Source organism: Sus scrofa, chromosome 12 (assembly GCF_000003025.6).
Source record: "Sus scrofa isolate TJ Tabasco breed Duroc chromosome 12, Sscrofa11.1, whole genome shotgun sequence".
Lineage (NCBI taxonomy): Eukaryota > Metazoa > Chordata > Mammalia > Artiodactyla > Suidae > Sus > Sus scrofa.
This window is the reverse complement of record NC_010454.4, coordinates 4,690,723-4,713,892: the sequence shown is the minus strand read 5'-3', so window position 1 is coordinate 4,713,892 and position 23,170 is coordinate 4,690,723. Positions and strand designations below refer to the sequence as shown.

The following is a 23,170-nucleotide window of genomic DNA, read 5'->3' as shown; positions in this document are numbered from 1 at the left end:
TCCCGGCTGCCCCCAGCTATGTGCCCACCAGTCTGGGCCACAGATCCAGCCTCTGTCCGCAGAGCTGTTTCCCTGGGTGAGGACGGAGGCCAAGCAGTGGGCAGCAGAGCTGTGGGCAGCAGGTGCGCCTCAGCTCCCGACCTGCCTTCTCAGGCTGGGAATTCTCCTGCTGGCACATGCAGTGTCTCTCTGCCTCCTCCCGGCCCTGGCCTTCCCTCCCTCGCCTGCTCTGCCCTTCGTCTCCTCCGGAGGAGAGAGGGGAGCGTGCACCACCTCCCAGCTCCATCCCAGGAAATAGCAACAATCCATCATGACCAGCGGAGCCCATCAAACCCCACAGGCAGAGCCATAAATTTCAGGGACACGGTTGCTTCTGGTTTTGGGGAGAGAAATGGTGGGTGTGTCCAGGGCACGCTGAGGCCTCGCGATCGCTTCCCTCCTGCACAAACACCGCAGCCCCCTCCCCACCCTCTCCCCACCAAGGTTGTCCAGCCTGGAGCTGGCAGCCCAGGATCCTGCAGGCACTGCCATGTTTCCAGCCCTTGGTTTTCTCACTTTGAAATGATCTGTGGCTTAAAAAGAACAACCTCTACTGCCTTCCTTCTGACCTTCCAGAAGCTTCTGGGCTGTCTCCTACGCATGGCTGGTATGTCCGCAGGGAAAGCAAATGTGCCTTTGTTTTTTAGTCTAGGAAAACATAATTAGGGATTATTTGCAGATTTGTTGCACACGGTGTCATATTATCTATCCTAAAACCAAAGAGTGGGGATCTCCTAAGGCTTCTGTGCAGTAGCAAAGCCAGCCGGAATTGGAGCCCGTCTGCATTCGAGCCAATCTGTATTCACTGAGTGCTTATCGTGTGTGGAGTCTGGGCTCTGTCAGGAGTGGGTGGGGAAGACCCAGGAGACAGGTCAGAGCTCTGTCCTCAAAGAATGTCCCACCCTCTCAGGGAAAAGAACCAACACCCTATCCCTGTGCAGAAGAGACAGCAGAAAGGAAGGCACATCAGAACCCTTGTCCGAGGGCAAAGGTTTTTTTCAACTTTTTTAAGCTTTATTTAAAAACTCAAAAATGCTTCCAGGAGTCCCCGCTGTGGTTCAGCAGGTTAAGAACCCGACTAGTATCCATGAGGACTCAGGTTCGATCCCTGATCTTGCTCAGTGGGTTAAGGATCCAGCATTGCAGCAAGCTACAGCATAGGTTGCAGATGCGGCTCGGATCCCGAGTTGCTGTGGCTCTGGCATAGGCCGGTAGCTGCAGCTCCAATTGGACCCCTAGCCTGGGAACTTCCACATGCCATGGGTGCAGCCCTAAAAAGCAAAAAACAAAACAAAACAAAAACGTTTCTAAAGGCGTTCCCTGGTGGCTCAGCAGGTTAAGGATCCGGCGTTGTCACTCCTGTGCTTTGGGTCACTGCTGTGGCACAGATTTGATCCCTGGCCTGGGAACTTCTGCATGCCATGGGCACAGCCAAAAAAAAAAAGCATCCCTGTGCTGGTGGAGTCATGCTGGGAGAGCAGTCCTCCCTGGGGTCTCTTTGTGAACTTGGGGAGCAGGGTAGGAGATACGCCACCTGTTCAGATGACTTTGAGCTCAATTTAAAAAGAACTGCCCACTTCTGTCAGGCCTTGTGCTGGGCTCAGCCCCTGGATTTGCCTTTCTTACTTTTTCTTTTTTCTTTTTTATGGCCACACCTGTGGCATATGGAAATTCTCAAGCTAGGAGCCAAATTGGAGCTGTGACTGCAGGCCTACGCCATAGCTTGGGGCAATGCCGGATCCTTAACCCCCTGAGCAAGGCCAGGGATCGAACCTACATCCTCACAGACACTATGTCAGGTTCTCAACCTGCTGAGCCGCAACTGGCGCTCCTGTCCCTTCCTAACAGGGCAGATCTGGGCATTGTCCAGCTCCTGGGCTGGGGAGGGGCTGGACTGGTGGGGTGGGGTTGGCAGCTGCATAAATTCAATGCAGGTGAATTCAAATTCAATGTCAAGTGTGACATCCATGTGACAGGGTTCAACATCCCCAACAAAGACAGAGCTTCTCAACATCCAATGATATGCCGTCTGCAAGACAGGCCTAAAACCAAACAACTCAGAAATGAAAAGAAACATATCTAGAACACAGCAACGGGAAGAAAGTTTGAATGACAATATTTATACCAAACAAAGCAGAATTTGAGGCAGAAGAACATTTAACAGGACAAAGAATTCAACCTCACGAATAATAAAAATCCCACCCTCAAGAAACAGTTTAACCAATCAGACTGGCAAATATGACTTCATTGCTAAGTCTCGGATTATTGAGGGCACAGCCAAATGCACACAGTACTTTTAAGATACTTAAAAGACAGTAGGACAGGCCTTCCTATTCTGGCTCAGCAGGTTAAAAACCCAGCACAGTTTCTGTGAGGATGTGGTTTGATCCTTGGCCTCGCTCCATGGGTTAAGGATCAGGCATTGCCACGAGCTGCAGTGTAGGTCACAGACACGCCTAGGATCTGGCATTGCTGTGGCTGTGGTGTAGGCCGGCAGCCGCAGCTCCGATTCTCGACCCCTAGCCTGGGAACCTCCATATACCGCAGGCACGGTAGTTTAAAAAAAAAAAAAAAAAAAGGCAATAGGATAATAGGAAGAGTCAATACAGTATGGATATGCATGAGGGAATAGAGTGTGACACTCTCTCTCCATATATATATATAAAACTACAACTCCATAACCATATATATATTTGGCCATGCCTGCAGCATGCGGAAGTTCCCAGACCAGGGATCAGATCCGCACCATAGCAGTGACAATGCAGATCTTTAACCCACTGAACCGCCAGGGAACTCCTAAAAATGTATTTAACCCCCCCCCTTATTTTTTGTCTTTTCTAGGGCTGAACCCATGGCATATGGAGGTTCCCAGGCTAGGGGTCCAATTGGAGCTGCAGCTGCTGGCCTCCACCACAACCACAGCAACACGGGATCTGAGCCTCGTCTGCAACCTACACTGCAGCTCATAGCAACACCGGATCCTTCACCCACTGATCGAGGCCAGGGATCGAACCAGCAACCTCATGGTTCCTAGTCGGATTCATTAACCACTGAGCCATGACAGGAACTCCTAAAAAACCTTTAATGAATGACAGGGCATTCATTATGCAGTCTCAGTGAAAGAGGCAAGATACAAGATGTACACAGCAGAATCTCAAATAAAATAAACCTATGAGATGTGAAAAAAGAAATTCTCCAGGAGAAGCCTGGGCCCTGGGGTGGGGGTAGGGCTTTGCCGCTCTCACGGGGCACCAGGCCCTTCCCCAAGTGACAAAACCACAGATAGTCCAACTCCAGCTCTGTCCCTGTCAATGGTGGGGCCACCTCTACTTTGCTGCTGTGAATATGTGTGTGTGTGTGTGTGTGTGTGTGTGTGTTTCGTGGTACAGGAGAGAGGAGCCCACTCTGCTCCCACTGGGAAGGGGCAGCCAGGTCCCTGGGCATCTGTTGGGAGCATCAGGGCCTCTGGGTGGGACGGGGGAGGGGCTGAAGCAGAGGAGCAGAGCAGTGGAAGTGCAAGGAAGGCTGGGCACGGGGGTGGGGTCTCCTGTGTCCCGCGTGGTGTGTGTGAGAGCTGAACGGACAGACAGAGAGATGGACCGACCTAGAGGGAACACACCTCCTGTCTGCGGTGCTCGTGTTTCTGGCGTGGTGTTTGCGTCTTGGTACATCTGTCTGCGGGGCCCCTCTGAGCGGGAGTCTCTGTGTTTTAAAAGGAAAGCGATCCATTTCATGATAAAATAACAACTCCCAGCAAGCACGCTGGCCAGCTGCGCAGAAATCAATACCTCATTAATTGAATGCAACCCTCATAAATCACGGGAGGAACTCAACATTAAACCTCCTTCCCCAGGCTTCCTGGCGAGCTCCCCCTGGGGGCCAGGGGAGTGAGGATTGGAATCGGTGATGGGCTCATGGGGCTGGGAGAAGAAGCCTCGAGGTGGCCTTTCGGGGACCTGCCCTGATGGGAGGTGATGCCTGGAGCTGGTGTCCTCGGGGAGGGGGCAGCCTCTGGCTGCCAACTGGAGCCAGAGTTCGCTGTTTGGCCCTGGCTGCTGGCCACTGGCCCCCGCCCCTGGGGGTGGATGGAGCAGAATAAGATCCTGGGGCCAGTGTGTGGCCTGTCGTCTTGGTTGCTGCTTCAGGAGGCCTTGGCCAAAGCTCAGAGGCTGGCTGGCTCCAGGAAGCCACTTGTGCCCGAGCGGGAGGGACTGGTGGCTCGTCTGAGTGTGAACGATGCTCAGACAGGGCTTCGAGGATTTAGAGACCTATGAATACTTAGAATACCCCAGGGTGGGTCTTTGGGGGTGAGGAGTGGGGTGGGCAGGTGACCAGGGGTCTGGCTTGGCCCTCTTTTACTTAGCAAGTCAGAAGGGATCAGTTGCGGGGAATGCCTGGTACTTCGTGTGTGTGCAGAAAATGCCCACAGGCCCAGGGCTCAGCCTTCAAGCTTAGTATTTACTGACTGTGCAAATGCGGCGGGAAGGAGCAGGCTGGCACAGGACACCGTGTCTGCGTCTCTGCTCTGTCCCCAGTCTGCAGTGCAACCTTGGGAAATCATTTTATCCTCTCCGGGCCAGGTTCAGAGCTGACTAAAGCAGCAGTAGTAATAATTAATGATGATAATAATAAGAGCGGCCACCCCCTAGTGGGTACATATTATGAACTTGACCTTGGCCAGTGGCCCAATAAGAGAGCAGCCTCTTCTGGTCCGTGATTGACAGATCTGAGGGATCTGGGCTCAGACAGGAAAAGCACTGCCCGAGTCTTCTAGTCTGGCTTGTCTGCACTGCCTGGTGGTGCTGAGAGCCCGACGGCCAGGTGACTGCCATGCTTGTGGCGGGGGGTGGGGGTTGGGGGGGATCTTTACCCAGCTGGAAGGGGTAGTGGGACCCTTCAGGCTGGCTTGATAGTACAGAATGTCCCCGGCTTTTCTGTCCCTGCCTGGCACTTACAGATTACGTGTTGGGGCTGGAGAACCTCATTCCTCTTACTGGGGTGCCCGTGGGACCCCTCCCAGCCTGGCTTCCTCTGCTCTAAGAGTAGGAGCTCCTGCTGAGGCAGGTTTGGCCCAGGCACTTACAGACTCCTGCACCTGGAGGACAGCACCAGGCTGATGCGGTCACATTTGGGGAGGGGGACAGAGTTTAACCTATAGCAAAATTATGACCACGTTGGCATAAAGATATATTAACATTGCCTGTTAAAGCATCTTCTTTGACCTGCAACGTTTTTTTCCTGATGTTTGAGGAATTGAAACAGTGGGCCCTGGCACAGCATCTCCTGGGGCCAGCCCTGCCGCCACCCCGACCCCACAGTGACAACACCGTCAGCTCAGGCAGCTGCGCCCCGTCTCCCCCGTCAATGCCCCCTTTTCTTTTCCCCCGGAAGCATTTCCCAGGTCATAGATTTGCTGCTGTTTGAAGTCACACGACATCTACTGTTATTGTCATTTTGAAAAAAGCTTCCCAGGGAGAGAAGCCTAATCATATATTATTTGAAAATAGAAAGTGCTGTGCAAATGCTAAGTCCAGTATAATAATAGCAATGCAAGTAATTCTGCTTTGAACACGTTGAACTTGTTAAACCAGACAGATGCCATCTGTACTATTTTAAAGCCCGGGCTGGTGATATGTTTTATGCAAAAAAAAAAAAAATGCTTATCATATGAAAATTGCTGACCCTTTCAAAAGTAAAGTGCTTTGCTCTGGAGTTAGACTTAGGAGGCTTCCTCTTGGGGATGGAGTGACCACTGAGGGTAGGTGGCAAAAGCATCTCAAGCATGTATTGAATGCCTACTGTATATGGATTACTTGACAGCCTAATCCTTATCATTAATCACTCCGCAAGGTCGTTGAGGTTATTCAGATTTGACATGAGCTGACCGACCCCAGGGTTCAGAGAGGTTAGGTAACTTGCCCGAGGTCACACAGCTCTCCAGTGGAGCCAGGGTTTGAATCCAGGACCTCTGACTCCAAGATCCATTCTCATTCCAATAACACGGAAAGTCATCGACCTAGGCGTATGCGGGTCTTGGTTCTTCATCTCCCATGGAAATAGCAGCAGAATGAAGGTGAGGCTTCTGCAAGAGGAGGACGGGTTAGAGAGAAGACGTTCCTGACAGCAGGAAGGCAGGAGAACCTGGGCTTTCTTTTTGTAGTGGATGAAAAACCATTTGCCCTCAATTCTGCAGGTGGTGCTTGTATTAGGCTCCTACGGCTGCTGTAAAATATAACCACAAACCAGGTGCCTTAAAACAACAGGAATTTATCTTCTCTCGATGCTGGAGGCTGGAGGGCCTCAATCCAGGTATCCGTAAGTCCTCCTTCCTTCTGGAGACTCTAGAGAACGAGCCTTCCCTGCGTTTCCCAGGGTCTGGTGGCTTCAGGTGCCCCTGGCTTGTGGGCACGCCGCTCCAGTCCCTGCCTCCGTCGTCACATGGTCTTCTAAGGATACGGATAACTGAACCCAGGGCCACCCTCCTTCTGGATGAGCTCATCCTGATGTCATCTGCAGTGACCCTATTTCCAAATAAGGTCCCATGCTGAGGTTCCAGGTAGATGTGAATTTTGGGGGGACACTGTCCAGCCTGACACAGTGATGGAGCCCTGGGCATGTGGCCTGTGCTGGGCAGGGCCAGGCTGTACCACCGAGAGCACATCCCTGTCCTTGGGGACTCAGGACTCCTGTGGGTCTGCCTCTTGCAACCACACCACAGGCGTGGGGGTGCTCAGAGGGGTGACCCGATGCCCCCAGGATGGATAGAGTAGAGCCTGGAAGGAGAGGTGCCTTCAGGAAGGCGCGAAGTGAGGTGGGATCCCTTCCAAGTCTCCAGGGACCCGGCTGGACCTCTGGCTGGTCCCTGACAGGGGTTGCTTGAAGTCGAGGGGTACCCAGTCCTTCTCAGCCCGGAAGCACCTCCCGTGGGCCCCGGCTGCCCCGGCTCTGGGCCAGTGCTGACTCAGCGACCAATCAGGTCCAGCCTTCCGCACTGTGGCTGCCTCCTTTCATCCCTAAATACGCCTTCCAGGGAGTTCCCGTGCGGCTCAGTGCGTTAATGATCCAGCACTGTCACTGCAGTGGCTCAGGTCGCTGCTCTGGCGTGGGTTGGCTCCCTGGCCCAGGAACTTCTGCATGCAGGGGGGTGTGGCCAGTTGGTCATCAGTCGTTCCCCCTGGGGAGAGCAGGGGCCATCCAGTGCCTGTAGGTCATGGGGAAAGCGGTTCCTCGGCCCTCACTCGGAACTTCTTAGAGTCCAGTGGAGGCCAAGGTTGTCTCGTTCCCTCTCTGCTCTAACCCACGAGCCGTCGCCCCCAAAAGGGTGGAAACCGGTTCGTATAATTTTAGCCGCTACAGTGGTTGTGGCCCTCCGTTGGCTGTAAACAGATGAGCCGAATATCCATGGTGTTGACTTTGGGGGGAGGGAGGGGCGAGGAGGGGAAGCAGTGTCTAAAAAGGCTCCTACAAGGGGTGATGGTGAGAGAAGGTTGGGAAACACGATCTGGCCCAAATCCCTTTGGCTGCAGCCTCAGCTCCCCCACAGTCACAATCGCCAACCCCGTGTGCCCGCCACGCAGGTGCTGCTGTTCTGAGCGCCTTGCCTCTCGTTTCATCCTCACACTGCTATGACGGAGGTGCTGTTTTTTTTTGTCCTTGTTGTCTTTTTAGGGCCGAAGCCACAGCATATGGAGGTTCCCAGGCTAGGAGTGGAATTGGAGCTGTAGCCACCGGCCTACACCACAGCTCACAGCAACGCCGGATGCTTAACCCGCTAAGCAAGGCCAGGGATCGAACCCACAACCTCATGGTTCCTAGTTGGGTTCGTTAACCACTGAACCACGATGGGAATGCCGAGGGAGGTGCTATCATCTCCTCCATTTTAAGAGATGAGAGCCGGAGGCACAGAGAGGCCACGCGCCTTGCCCAGGGTCACACAGCTCGTAAGAGGCAGGGCTTTGGCTCATCTCCTCGTATGTTACTGCGGGTTGGAGACAAGCTGACCATTCTCTTTCCGACAGCATTCCTTGACTATCTAAAGACCTAGGAGACAGCTGATGCTCCTTCCTGCTTGGGGACTTTCTGGGCACAAGCATCGGCTTCTATGTATGTGCTCATTTTTATTCGTAATTTTAGAGAAGGTGGTTGAGGGTTGAACTGTGTCCTCCAGAGGGATGTGTTGACCTTCTAACCCCCTGTGTCTGTGACCATGACCTTATTTGGAAATAGAGTTTCGGCAGATGTAATCAAATTAAGATGAGGTCACTGATCGGGTGGGTGTCCTATAAGAGGAGGAAATTTGGGAGTTCCCTGGTGGCTCAGCCAGTTAAAGATCTGGAATTGTCATTGCTGTGACATGGGTTCATTCCCTGCCTGGGAATGTCCATGTGCCATGGGCATGGCCAGGAAAAAAAAAAAAAGGGTGACGTAGGAGGAATGGTAGGAGTGGTGAACCTACCAGCCCAGGAAGGCTAAGGATGGCTGTTCCCCCCCAGAAGCTGCGACAGGTGCTCCCTCGGAGCCTCCAGGAGGAACCAAGCCTGCTGACACCTTGATTTCAAACTCCTGGTATCCAGAAGCGTGAGAGACTAAGCTTGTGTTGTTTTAAGCCACCCAGTCTGTGGTCCTCAGTTACAGCAGCGGCAGGAAGTGAATAAAAGGCAAAGCTAGAGAGTTTCCGTCGTGGCTCAGTGGAAACGAATCTGACTCATATCCACAAGGATGTGGGTTTGATCCCTGGTCTTGCTCAGTGGGTTAAAGATCTGGCATTGCTGTGAGATGTGTAATTTGCGGACACAGCTTGGATCCCGTGTGGCTGTGGCTGTGGCTGTGGCCGGCAGCTGTGGCTCTCAGTAGACCCCTAGCCTGGGAACTTCCATATGCAGTAGGTGCAGCTCTAAAAAGCAGAAAAAAAAAAAAAGAAAAAAGAAAAAGGCAAAGCCATTTTCCATGGTGTTTGGAGAAGGTTGACTGGACGGCATGTGTACATGTGTGGACGCATGTGCAGCTGTGTATGCACGCGTATGGGGGGAGGGCTCGTCTCCCCGTTCCTGTCACCTCTGCCTTTTGTCCCCACCCTCTCTGCCGTCTTCCACGCTGGTCCCCTGTCTCTGTGGACGGGGCCACGCCCTTCCTCTCCTTACAGAAAGGGAAGGTGGGAGGGAGGGTGGCCGGGGTGGGGGGCAGCAGGTGGCCAAGGAGGGGCACCCCTGGGTCTTCCTTGTTGGGAAGGGGGGTTTCCAGACCCAAGAGGGGCCCAAGTTGGAAAAAATCACTCTTCACATCCCTCTCATGACCTGCGGCCGTAAAGACCCGGTCCTTCCTTGTACAGGGATAAATGGAGCTTAAGCTGGGCCTGCGAAGCCGGGGGAGGGGGTGCAGATCCAAGGAGGAGGAATTCTCACGTTCAGAACAAGCCAGCAGCTTCCTGAAGACGAGCCCCCAGAGGCGCCTTTGCTCGGAGCCCCACGTGCCCGCGGAATCGTATCCGTCTCAATAGGAGTTTTTGCAATGAGCGAAAGCCTGTGTGTGATGGCAGGGAGGCTTCCCTGAGAGGGAGGAGCCATCAAGGCCAGGAAATAAATTCTCCCCAAACCAGGGCAGCAGGAGCAGCGACGGCGGGGCGGAGGGCTGGGGTGTTTGTGGTGGTAAACTGGTTAAAGATCCCGGAAGGCTTCCTTCTTGAAAACCCAGCAATCATTTACTCAAGCTTTAAGAATTGGCAAGTCCCTGGGCTGCTTTGGGGTGAAATTTATTTTGGCAAGATACAGCCCCTCGGGGAGAAAATAGAGACACAGGCTCAGAGCTGCCGGCTGTGCCCAGGAAAAGGGCCTCTGTCACCTGGGCCTCAGTGGACAGATTCTGTCTGGGTTGTGGAATGGGATTCCTCTGCCGGGCCAGCCTCAGGCCATGCCCTTCACACATGTGTGCAGGCACGCCTGGCACCTGCAGATGTGGGTTTTCCCACATGTGTGTCCCACGTGTGCCTTGCTGGTGAGTGAGCCCCTCCAGGCCGGCCTGGGGCGGCAGCAGCTCCATTTCCTGGCCTGACTTTATCCGTCGCTGCATTTCTGTTCACTGCAGGGTGGTATTTGGGGTTGGGAGCCCTGCGGTCCCGCTACCTGGGCTGGCAGGCTGCCCCTCACCCCCCGGCCCAGAAAGGCCGTCACGGCAGCTCACCCTGGCTTCTCCCACTTAGGTTCCCCCCCGGGGCCGGCCTCATGGAGCGGATCCAGGCCATCGCCCAGAACGTCTCGGACATTGCCGTGAAGGTGGACCAGATCCTGCGCCACAGCCTGCTTCTGCACAGCAAGGGTGGGAGCCGGGGGCGCCCCTCCACCCCCAGGAGGCCAGAGTACAGGGTGGGACATCCGGGGTGGGGCTCGATTTCTTCAGGCTCTCAGTGGGGTGCTCAGGGTTCACCCGAGCCTGTCCTGAGGACAGAGGTCCCTGGAGTCCCACGTGGCCCCCCCTCCATTCCTCTTTATTTTTTGTCTTTTTAGGGCCATACCCACGGCACATGGAGGTTCCCAGGCTAGGGGTTGAATCAGAGCTGCTGCTGCCGGCCTACACCACGGCCACAGCAATGCCCCATCTGAGCCACGTCTGCGACCCACACCACAGCTCACGGCAATGCTGGATCCTTAACCCACTGAGCAGGGCCAGGGATTGAACCCACAGTCCTCAGGGATACTAGTCAGGTTCTTAACCTGCTGAGCCACACGGGAACTCCCTCCATTCCTCTCGAAGGGAGGCGGAGCAGGCTGGGAGACCCTACTCTGCCCCCCTAAAGCAGTCAGGGGTACATTCGGGAGGGTGTTTGGGGTCTGCCCATCCAGGCAGGTGATCCACAGCCATTCAGGCCAGCCCCTCGCTGGTTCAGAATCCCCTAAGGAGGGGCAGGAGTGGTGGCAGAGGGGGCAACCCAGGCCCAGGGAGCGCTGGCTTTTCAGTGGGGAAAACTCAGGCCCAGGGCCGTGTGTGCTCCTGTGCCGCCCCCTCCCACCCAGGGCAGCCCGCCCCTCACACGTTCTCGGCTGGGCTCCCCCCGGACCCGGGTCTGCAGCAAGTTGTCCTTCTCTCCCTGCAGTGTCTGAAGGCCGACGGGACCAGTGTGAGGCGCCCAGTGACCCCAAGTTCCCTGACTGCTCAGGGAAGGTGGAGGTGAGGCCCGGGACTGAGGCTGGAGGCGGGGTGACCCGGGGGAGGGGGCATCTCCTGAGCCCTTGGGGGCTGTGCCTCAGGCCAGCTCTGGGGTGCTCCTGGCAGGGACAGCCACCAGCAAGGCCTCTCTGCCCGGCCGCCGGACCCTGACCCTGGCATGAACTGGCAGGGGCCACCCTCAGGGCAACCACTTTATTGGGCCACCTGCCTGGCCCACCGACCCAAATTCCCCAGGATGAGTCATATTGCAGGGTTTCTAGGACTTTCTTACAGTGTGCATGTGCCATCAGCAGCCTGATTCCCCACAGCTTCAGACAGGAGTGGACTTCCTGCTCCCCCATCCCCCCCGCCCCTCCCCCTATCTCTGGCTGCAGGAAGTCTGTCCATCTGTCCGTCTGGCCAGGGAGCCAGTGCACAAACCTGAAAGCCAGCCCCTCCCTCGTTCTGAGCACCCTTTCCTTGGGGACCATGTGGGCGTCATTGCCGATGGGTCCTGCCCTTGCCCCCTGGGAGATGCTCCCTGACCTTGGCTTCAGCTGAGCCCTGCCCTTGGATACGGGGTGGGGAACGAAGGAAGAGGGTGAACCAGCCAGGCCCTGAGCTGCTGTGCGGTCACTGTTTGCCCTGGAGCTTCGCCCCCATGTGTCCTCTCACCAGCCTCGTTCCCTCAGGGCCTGGGGAGGGTGGTCCCGCCTGGCCTTCCCTGAGATTCTACGCGGCCAGGACACTGGGCTGGGCCCTGGTCCAGTCTCTCTTCTCTGCTTCTGGCCCTGCTGCAACTTTAGGGTGGGCCCCAGAGGCCTGTCCTAGGGGGACCTTGGGATCCCCAGGGACACAGCATGCAGGGGACTCACTGAGGGCGCATGGGGAGCTGGCGCTGGCTCCCTGGCCCAGGCTGGCCCTGTCCACAGTGGATGCGTGCGCGCTGGACCTCGGACCCCTGCTACGCCTTCTTCGGGGTCGACGGCACCGAATGCTCCTTCCTCATCTACCTCAGTGAGGTCGAGTGGTTTTGCCCCCCGCTGCCCTGGAGGAACCAGACGGCCGCCCCGAGGGCATCCAAGCCCCTCCCCAAAGTCCAGGTAGGCGTGGGAGGTGGGTGAGCCGGCAGGGGGCTGGGGGACAGGTCGCGCTTGGGAAACAGCAGGGGGAACCCCACGTCCCCCGAAAGACGAAGCCAGCCAGCTGTGCCTGGTGGGTGGGCAGTCCCAGCCTGCCAGCCTGCCAGCCTGCTGCTGCCCGTCCCAGCTCCTGGGGGATGCTGCGACGCTGAGCCTGCTTGAGGGGCAGGCAGGGGCCCTAGAGGCGCCCCATTAATGGACTGGAATAATAGTAATAATAGCTGTCACTCAGCGAGGGCTTCCCGTGTGCTGGTCACTGTATTTGTGCTTAACTCTCCCGGCAGCTCTTACGCAATTGTCCTTAATAGGTGGCGGCTCTGAGGTCAGAAGAGCTGCGTTAACTTCTTCAAGGAACATGGTTACTCGGCTCCGCTGGGGACGGCCTGGCTTCCCTGCCCTTGGAGCCCCAGCTGCGACCACACCTCACCGCCTCCTTGTCGCAGCTGGGGCCCTGGGTCAGAGCCAACGGTCTCCCAAAGGACGGCCGGTGGCTGATTAGCGCTGGGCTGGGACAGACCAGTGTGGCCAGGGAGTATGTGTTGGGGGGCGGTGAGAGCAGGGCCCCCCACCTGTGGAGGCTGGGGGGCCTCCTAGAAAGTGTGGGAGAAGCTAGACCAGGCCCAGCCTCATGGGGAAGGTGCCAGCTCCCGTGCCCAGGGCAGCGGGTGATGGTGGTGTGGCTGCTGGCGGGAGGGTTAGAGAACTGTCTGCCCCCCGCCTCCAGGCAGTGTTCCGGAGCAATCTGTCTCACCTCCTGGAGCTGATGGGCAGCGGGAAGGAGTCTCTAATCTTTATGAAGAAACGTACCAAGCGTCTCACAGTCCAGTGGGCACTGGCTGCCCAGCGCCTGGCGCGGAAGCTGGGGGATGTCCAGAGGGACCAGAAGCAGGTACGTTGTCCTCTCTATGCATTCGAGGAGCTCAGGAAGGGAGCTCAGGGCCTCCGGCTTCTAAGTAGACGCTAAGTGTATCCTTTGCAAAGTTTTATTGAATTTATTTGAGGAGTTCCCGCTGTGGCGCAGCGGGATCAGTGGTGTCTCTGCAACGCCGGGACCTAGGTTCGATCCCTAGCCCAGCACAGTGGGTTAAAGGATCCTGCTGCCATAGCTGCGGTGTAAGTCGCAACTGTGGCTCAGATCTGATCCCTGGCCCGGGAACTCCAAATGCTGGGGGGCGGCCAAAAAAAAAAAAAAGAATTTATTTGCATTCGAGCCGGGAGCAGGGAAGGCAGAGTCAGGATGTGGTTTCAAGTTGGGGGCAGAAGGACACCCCTCTCCCCCTTAGGAGTCCTGCGTTCTGTAGACACCTTGTTCCCATCAGGCGAAAAAATTGCAGCATTTGCCTAGAACGTTGGGAACAATGTAGTCTTTTGGGGGAGTTTCCTTTGCTCACTGGTTCGTCCATCCGTCTGTCCATCTATCCATCCATCTGTGCAATAAATATTTCCCTGCCTCTCTCATCACCCTGTTTATTTCTTGCAGTCCTTATCATTTCATGAAATTGTCTCTCATCTGTGTTTCCTGTCCGCCTCTTCCATCTGGACCTTAAGTGCCTAGAGGACAGGGTGTGACTGTCATTCACCCGCGTCCAGCGAGGTCCCTCTGCCTCTTGGTCCCTCCTCTGTGCTCTGGTGCCGGAAGGCGCCTTCTGGGGCACAGCCTGGAGGCAGGTCTTCTGCTGGCCGGTTCTCCCTGGGGGGGTGGCAGGGCCACGGGCTGCTGCTCCTCCGGGCTGACCCTCTGTGCCCCCCGCCCCCAGATTCTCGTCCACATCGGCTTCCTGACGGAGGAGTCTGGGGACGTGTTCAGCCCGCGGGTGCTGAAGGGCGGGCCTCTGGGAGAGATGGTGCAGTGGGCAGACATCCTGGCTGCCCTCTATGTCCTGGGACACGGTCTGCGGATCACAGTCTCCCTGAAGGAGCTGCAGAGGTGAGTGCCGGGGGAGGGGAGGAGAGGAAGGGGCGCCCTCCCCCAGGAGCCCTGTCTCCACTGTGCTGCTGTGGCACAGGGGTACGCTCCTGCTTTCTGCCTCCACCTGCTCAGCCTGCCTCCTCAATGCTGATGCCTAGTCATTTTGAGGATGCACCAAGGGGGTGTATTTGTGTCATGCTGTTCAAACAGGGCCCCATTCTCTCTTCTCCATCTCAGGGACGATGGGGCCCTAGAGTTGTGCTCAGGGGCTGACAGATACTGGCTTATGCAACTGAGCCACGTCATTTAGGTGGGGTCCCCTCCACCTGCCGTCCTGGTGGGGCTTGGTGTAGCCTAGGGGTCCTCTTCTGGAACTGGGCTCCTTCCTGGGCCAATCTGGGAGGGGGTGTTGGGGGCCAGGAGGACCTGGGAGGTGGTGAGGTGGGGCAGCGATGCCCCCCGCTCCCGTGCTTGCCTTTCTAGCATCCCTCTGACGCTCTTGGAGGTGGGAGACTGGAGATTAGAGGAGGTGGGGCTGTGTGCGTGCAATTATGATTAGGTTTATTCTAACCACTAAATCCATGGGATGTCAACATACAGAAGATTTTTATTCTTTTATTAATTAGTATTTATGAGGTGGTATTTGATACATACAAAAATATATGTACCATATGTGTCATGAAGCACAAGAAGGGATTCCGCCTTCCAGCTTTAGAATGAGAACATTATTGGGGCTCTGTGTTGGCCTGGGGATCCCTCTGTCTCCCCCCCCCACCCCTGGAGGAAACCTGGAACTTGGATTTTGTGTTTATCATTCCTTTGCTTTAAAAAAAAATTAGTTTTTTAAAAAATACAAATCCGTGTATCAATGAGCACTATATGGCTTAGTTTGCTTTGGTTGGGTTTGAGTTTGTAAAAGTGGCGTCTGTTCTCTGTAGCTTTCAAGACCGGCTTTCTTCACCCATGATTAGGTTTTAAAGATCCCTCCGTGTGGTTGCCTGTAGCTCCACTGCCTTCATGTTCTCTGCTGTATAATATTCCTTTGTGTGAATGTACCGTCACTATTTCTCAATTTTCCCTATTTATGGGGAGTTTTTCCTGATTTTACAAGTTATTTTGCACGATGCCATGGTGGACATTTTTGTGCATGTCACTTGGTAGAGTCAGAGTTTCCCTCGGGTAGAGACGGAGGTTTTTCATTTGTTTGTCTTTTTAGGGGTGCACCCATGGCATACGGAAGTTCCCAGGCAGGGGGTCGAATCCATGCAGAATCTGAGCCACGTCTATGACTTTCTTCGCAGTTCGAGGCAACGCCGGACCCTTTCACCCACTGAGTGAGGCCCGGGGGCAAACGTGCATCCTCATGGATACGAGCGGGTTTGTTACTGCCGAGCCACAATGGGAACGCCAAGGTTTTTTGTTTTTGTTTTGTTTTGTTTCGTTTTAGGAAGAGGTTTTAATTCTTCATGCAATCAAATGAATCAAAAAAATTTTTTTAATGGCTTGGGACTTTGCCTGGTAAATTTCTATTCCTTTTCTTGGCACTGGGATGAGATTTTCTGACTTTGTACCCGGGCGTAACTAAGGAAGGCCCCTGAGCTGTTTGTCTGCAAATTGACTTTTCCTCCTCAGCCCATTAACTTGCTTTCAGGTAGTTTTTAAGCTAAAATGGGATTCCTGGCCAGAGTCCTCCCACTCTCTTGTTGGTCTGCTGGTTCTAGGTGTTTCTGTCTTTTCCCGATCATTTTTCCTGACCACAAATGCTGACGCTCTATAGCACGGGGGTGTCGCAGAGGAGAGGATGCTGATGGGGACAGAGCCATCGACAATCCTAGGTCAACAGGGCCCTGGGCTTGGGCAGCTATTCCATCTTTGCAGTTTCCCCCTGGAACCTGACGTCTGCCAGTGTGACTCAGGTGGCACTTCTCGTGACCTCCATTGGAGAGCGAGCAGGGGGAGAAGGGGGCTGAGACTGGGTTGTGCGGTGAGGCTGCTAAAGGGCCTGTTTGTTTGAAGGTTTTCATCCCTGTGGCTTGGAATTCACCCCACTGGAGTCATCCTTTTATGTTGCTGTGCTCGTCTCCAGTAGGCTTCGTGTTCTCAGGAGTGGCACATGTAAGCGTGGCTATGGAAGAGGGTCTACTTTGAAGGGAAAGAAGGGCACAGGGACAGACAAAGGGGCTGCATGGTTGTGGCAGCAGTGGGATGCACCTCCCAGGTGGGGAGCCGCAGCTTCTGGGGGAGGAGGTGCCACCTGATATAGCATCTCTGCCCCACCTGCGTGGGAAGAAGCTAGGCTGGGAGCTGTCCCCGGGTGCTGGTGCTGAACCGTCAGCTGAGCTACCCAGCCCTGGGAGAGGGCAGCAGCAGGTCCCTCGCGCTGGCTCTTGCCTTGTGGCATTTTGTTGTCAGACAAGCTGTTCCCATTGTGCGGGCTGCTCCAGAGCTGGGTGTGCCCTCCCGCTGCCCACCAGCACACATGACTGCTCACTGCCCTGGGCACACCCCTGCTCCCTCTGCATGGAGCTCAGGAGATGCATCCACACTGTCTGTGGAGCAGAATACCGCAGAGGCTGCTAACATTTGCAAGTAATGAAAAGAAGCATCTCCCTCTGGCCTCAAAGCTTCCTACGGGCAAGTCAGGTGGGGCGGGGAGAGGAGGGAGGATGAGATACAGGAGCTGAGGTGTGGGAAGCCAGAGGTCTTAGGCAACTAAGGTGGCACAGCCGTTGGCGTGGGAAGCCAGACCTGCCTCAGCAGAGAAGCAGGCAAGGGTCTGGGGGCCCTTGTCCCCTGGATCACCAGAGACCCCAAGATGCTGTGGGAAGAATCCTGGGGGCGGGGACTGTCCAGAGCCTTCATGCCACATGCAAGTCCCCTGGCAGCATGGAGACTCCTTGTATCCACGCCACTGACACCTGGCTCCCCCTCGAGGTTGGATGAGTTCACTTTTATCAAACAGCTCGATCCCTCCCTTCTGACTGTGTATCTTCTGGGGACAGGGAGGTGAGAACTTCCTTTCTTTACTGCTCCCTCAGGGAGTGAGAAGGCTCCCATGCATTTGTGACGGCCCCGCATCACACTTAGAGAACCGCCCTTGTCCTTCTCGGAGAGAACAGGTGTTTGACAAGTCTTCCCGGGAGCCAGGAACTTAACTCAGTTGTTCTGCTTCAGCCCATGCTCAGGTGTCTCCTCCTTCAACCTTGACCCCGAGTCTTTCCCTGCCCAGAGAGCTTCCTCCTCCACTGGCTACTTGTTGGGCCTGGCTGGAGCTGAGCCTGTGGCCATCACAGGGCTAGAGCCATGATGACAGGGGTCCTGGCCCTCGGGCGCCGTGAAAGCGCGGCCCTGGTGCAAAGCACCAGGATGTGAAATATGCTCCTGCTGCCATTTCTTCCACTACAAACATGCCCCCACATGCATGCACGCATGCTCCTGTGCACAACCACCCTTGCACAGCCTTGTAAATGTGCACACCCCACACATGCCCACTCACGCACGTCCCTGCAAGCAGGTGCCTGCCTCCACACACAGGCAAATGCACACTCTTGCACGTGAACATGCATGTACCTCTGACATGCAGCCCGTGGCACTCTTGTGCACACGTATGCTCACAGGCACACCCCCATGCACACGTGTGCACACCCCCTATACAGAACCCGTATCGTCCCACCAGTGCATCACTTCCTGCCAAGCTGTGTGGATCTGAAATTCCCAGAAGCAGGACTTGCCGTTTGTTAAACAGGCAGGCCCGGGGCTGTGCTCGGGTGGCTCTGCCCTTGGTTCCCTGGGGGGGTGCAGGTGTGAGCGGAAGCTCTTGCTCCGACTGGGCACAATTGTATAAACAGCTCAGCCACCCCAGGGAACAGTCTCGGGAAGGCTCTTTCTAAATCCGTTACCAGGTACAATGGAAAACAATGAAAATAATAAAAATGATGAAAAAAGAAAACCACCTTCCCCAGGAGACATAATACAGTTATGTCTACAAAATTAACAGCATCTGCTCTGTTGGAATTCGTTTAGGTGGGAATTCTTAACCCTGGCAGGAGCCCAACTGCCTTAGAAACACACTGACCTTTGGGCGCCACTCTCGGCATCTCTGATTTAAAAGGCCTGGGGGGGGCGGGTATCAAGATTTCAAGCCCCCCCCCAGGTGATCGATGACCTGCTGAGCAGGGAGGGTGGGGAAGTAGGCAGGTTGAGGCTGTGACTCCCACCCCCGCCCCGGTGCCCCCAGTGTGGGTAGCAGGATAACTGGGGGTTGGGACACTGTACTCTGTGCAGGAGCGGGGTCAGGGCCTCGGTGGGGCTCACGCCCTAGAGGACTTAGAAAAAGATGCCTGCATTTGCACGCTCAGAAACACCGATGTTAGAGAGTTCCCATCGTGGCTTAGCGGTAACAAACCCAACTATATCCGTGAGGTTGTGGGTTCGATCCCAGGCCTCGCTCAGTGGGTTAAGGATCTGGCATTGCCGTGAGCTGTGGTGTCATCACAGATGTGGCTTGGATCCTGCATTGCTGTGGCTGTGGTGCGGGCCGGCAGCTGCAGCCTACACTGGCCTGGGAACCTCCGTATGCCGAGAGGCGGCCACAGAAGAGAAAAACGAAATAAAACTCAAACTCATTCTCTGCCGGGACCACCCCGACGATGCCTGTTTGCAGGCTCTTCCCTGAGTGGAGACTGAAACGAAAGTGTGATTTAGTTTGCTAGAGTTGCTATAACTTAGTACCACAGCCTGGGGGGGTTTAAACAACAGAAGTGTATGTAGGAGTTCCCGTCGTGGCGCAGTGGTTAACGAATCCGACTAGGAACCATGAGGTTGCGGGTTCGGTCCCTGCCCTTGCTCAGTGGGTTAGCAATCCGGCGTTGCCGTGAGCTGTGATGTAGGTTGCAGACGCGGCTCGGATCCTGCGTTGCTGTGGCTCTGGCATAGGCCGGTGGCTACAGCTCCGATTGGACCCCTAGCCTGGGAACCTCCATGTGCCGCAGGAGCAGTCCAAGAAATGGCAAAAAGATAAAAAAAAAAAAAAAAAAAAAAAAGAAGTGTATGTGCATATATTTCTTGGCTGTGCCTATGGCCTGCAGAAGTTCCTGAGCCTGGGATTGAACCTGTGCCAAAGTGGCGTCCTGAGCTGCAGCAGTGACAATGCTGGATCCTTAACCCAGTGAGTCTCCCGGAAACTCCAAACAGAATTGTTTTGTCTCCTAGTGCTGGACAGGACCAAGACGCTGCCTGTACACTTGTAGCTTATTCACAGATGTTCACGGCAGATGTCTCGGCCACTGACTCGACAACGAGGCTGGACACACGAGCCGCTTTTCTCTGCTTCTCGTATTGTGGTTTCATTAACCAGCTCACTGGCGTGATGTGCGGGTTTGGAGTAGAGTGCAGAATCCACATCTGGCTTTGCTGCTGCAAGATGTGTCCGGGGCGAGAGCGGGGGGCGTTCGAGAACAATGGGCTCTGTGATAAGCCGGCAGCGCGGGACGGCTGACCGACCCGCCCGCGGCCTTGCGTGCCTGGAGGGAAGGAGAGAGGAAGCCCCCGAGTTGGCAGCATCTCAGGTGTCTCCTCGGGTGCCCGGGTCCACGGCGGGCATTTTAAAGCCAAGCTGTTCCCTTCCCACCTGCCCAGAGTCGGCTGTGCTCATCCGTCTTATTCGCATGATCCCAAGCATCATTAATAGCACGTGGCACGAGGAAAAATTACCGAACTCTTCCTCCCTCCAAGAGTGAAATTGGGTTTAGTAGAAAATTAGTTGACTGAACTGGCAAATGATGAAAGCTCGAGAGGAGAATGTTCAAGTAAGGGAGACGAGGAGGGGAAACTCTTGGCTGTCCAGCACCGGCCCTGGTGGAAGTTGGCCTTCCAGCCTTTTCGTTTGTGCAAGGGAAATACCGGGAGGGGCCCCGGGGAACGAGGATGGCAGGGACCACGGCCTTGTCCCTTGTGCTCTGCCCGGCTTGACCAAGGCATGTCCAGTAAACCCTCTGAGGAGCCAGTCCAGGCAGACCTCCGGGTTTGAACCCAATACGATCTCGCTGTGACTGCCCCACACGCGCCCGAGTCAGGCTGAACGACAACGAGCCAGCTCAAGGCAGCTGGGGGGCCCGGGGTGCTGCCATTCTCTGCGCAGGAGGGGAGAGGAGAGGAGAACACTGGGCTTGGGGACCCCACGAGGAAGACCTTGAATGTGAGTTTAGACACGTTGAATGAGAGGTGCCCACGTGGAGACAGCGGAGGGGTGGGCCCCGGGGCTCAGAGTGGCGATGGTGTCTCAGTGGTGACGGTAAGCCAGACATAGACTTGAACAAAAGTGCCAAGTGCTAGGGCAAAAGGCTTGAGGGTGGAGCCTCAGGCAAGGCAATGTTTAAAGGCTTCTTGGGCAAAGAGGTGCTGGCGGAGGGACAGAGAAGGCGTGGGCACCCGCAGAGAAGATGCTTCTAGAAGGAGGGGGCGGCCAGGGGTGTCACAGTCTCATCCAAAGACCAAAGGAGACTGAAGGATGTGCCAAGCATTGCGCCACGTGGAAGTCCTTGCTGATCCTAGGAGGAGCCATCTGGGTTGAGTTGTGGGGCAAAAGCCAGAGATGTGTGGGTCGTGGGATGAGGGGTGGTGAGGAACCAGCTGTGAGTTGGGCTGTTCTTTGAGGAGCTCGGCTGTGAGAGGGAGGAGGGGGGAGGGAGTAGGGATTGGGGGACGGTGGAATTCTCAACAGTGCGTGAGGGTCCTGGGGCTGCTGGAAATGCAGCTCTGAAAACTGGAGCCCCGTCTCCCGGTTCTGGAGGCCAGCTGTCTGAAATCAGTGTATCTCAGCGTTGGAGTTCCCATCGTGGTGCAGCGGAAATGAGTCTGACGAGGAACCATGAAGTTGCGGGTTCAATCCCTGGCCTCACTCCCTGGATTAAGCATCCGGCGTGGCCGTGAGCTGTGGTGTAGGTTGCAGACGAGATTCTGATCCAGCGTTGCTATGGCCGTGGTGTAGGCCAACAGCTGTAGCTCCAATTTGACCCCTAGCCTGGGAACCTCCATGTGCCACAGGTGTGACCAAAAAGGAAAAAAAAAAAAAAAAAGGTGTCTCAGGGTTGATGCTGCCGAGGCTGATGGGAGAATCTTCCATGCTCGCTCCCGGATTCCTGGAGCCTCAGCCCATCCCTGAGCGCGTGGATGCCGACTCCTCCTGGTGCCTTCATGTCGTCTTTCTCTGGTGGGTCTGTTTCTGAGTCCAGATTTCTCCTCCTCAGGAGGACCCTGTCCTACTGGACCGGCACCTGCCTTCATGGCCTCATCTTAACTTGACCACCTGCAAAGGCCATTTCCAAAGGAGTCACATCCCAGATGCCGGGGGTTAGGACCCGGGCATCTTTGGGGGACACACAATGCACCCCGTAACAGAAGGAACGCTTGTTTATTTCTCAAGATGGGAGAGCTGTCTGCATGTTTAAATGCAGGTGCGAAGGCACCAGGCAGGGGAACAGCTGAAGATATGGAAGGCAGACCATAACGTGCTCGGCGGGCCCCAGAGGGTGGCCCCCCGGAGGAAGGGGAGAGGGCAGGATGTGGTGGGGGTGCTGAGGGGCTGCAGGGATGGGGGCAGGCGGCTGGGGCTGTCCCATCTGTGCTTTTCCTTGTATCTGTGATGTAGGAGGGTCGAGCATCTGCTGGGAGAGAGGCGGAGGGGGCGGGAGGTGTAGGCGAGTGGACATGGCCGCGAAGGCTGCCCTGGATTTATAATGTGTTATCCCTTCAAAAAAACAAAAAGAAAAAAGATTTGAACCACATATGGCGAGCTCTTATGACTTGACAAGGCTGGGAAGTGGGAGCACAGGTGTATTCATTGTATCATTGTATTATTTCCTATAACTTTCTGAATGCTTGAAATATTGTGTTGTTAGATTAGAACAAGGGAAGAAAGAGCTGCATCCGGCGTCTGGGTGGCACTTAGCAGACTCCCGTACCTGGTGGTTCTCCCCCCCGCCCCATTCCCAGGAGAGGCAAACGACTAACTTACACTAAACACCGCATCCCTCTCTCTCCCTTTTCCATCTTCCTCCTTGGGTCCAGGGAGGCATCTGTGTAGCAGAAGCACATTCATTACAGCCGCTCGTCTGGGAAGGTGGGGACCTCTGCTGCTGGGGGCCCAGAGCCTCGCCGGTCCCTGCCCTTCATCTGTGCCCCTCCCACTCCAGGCTGCTCTGAGCCACCAAGCGTGGGAGGCTGGCAGAGTCAGGGAAAGGGAGGTTAAGGAAAAGGAGTGGGAATCTGTGTCTTGCACATCAAGGCCCCTGACTGAGTCTTGACATTGGCCCATAAACGTGACCTCGCGGATGCAGTGGCGGGGTCCGGTCGACTCTTCCAGCTCTAGCCTGGTCCATGTTGGGGCGGGGAGGTTGCAAAGGCCGAGCCATTTCAAAGCAATCGCGGGATCTCAGGGAAGGTCCATGCAACCCCAGGAGGGTGGGGGAGCCTGGGGGTGTCAGAGGAGAAATAAAGAGGCAGGCTGGCTACTGAAGGCTTTGGGGGGAAGGGCAAGGAGGTGGGATTTGTCTCAGGGGGTGGGGCAGGGAGGGACGCATCAGCACACCTTCAAATCCCAGGAGCCAGTGGCTTCTTGTAAAGGGAGGTGGGGTCCTGAGTGAGAGGAGCTCTTGTCCAGTGGTGGCTGGAGAGGAGAAGGGCAGTGAGACCAGCTTCCTGGGGACAGATGTGCCCCTCCCCGCCCACCGCCCCCACCACTCCACTGTGTGCCGGGCTCAGAACAGGCTCGGCGCTGGCCTGGGACTCTGATTCCCAGTGAAGCAGAAACGCAGGAGGTACAAGCCTCCCCTCTGGTCCCTCTAGTACTCTCTGAAATCAGATAAGGGCTCTGGTGAGGGCGTTCCCTCGTGGCGCAGTGGAAACGAATCTAAGAACCACGAGGACCCAGGTTCGATCCCTG

The 23,170-nt window shown here is 55.7% G+C and overlaps 1 protein-coding gene across 3 annotated transcripts in view; it reads left to right on the top strand.

Moving 5' to 3' along the window:
• Nucleotides 1-23,170, top strand: part of MGAT5B (mannosyl (alpha-1,6-)-glycoprotein beta-1,6-N-acetyl-glucosaminyltransferase, isozyme B) — a 74,725-nt gene that overhangs the window by 16,206 nt on the left and 35,349 nt on the right. For all 3 annotated transcript variants that reach the window (XM_021066558.1, XM_021066557.1, XM_021066556.1), the window contains exons 4-8: nt 10,235-10,350; nt 11,126-11,199; nt 12,111-12,281; nt 13,045-13,209; nt 14,078-14,247. In XM_021066558.1, coding sequence (XP_020922217.1) covers nt 10,235-10,350; nt 11,126-11,199; nt 12,111-12,281; nt 13,045-13,209; nt 14,078-14,247 — 696 coding nt within the window. The remainder of the gene's footprint in view (nt 1-10,234; nt 10,351-11,125; nt 11,200-12,110; nt 12,282-13,044; nt 13,210-14,077; nt 14,248-23,170) is intronic.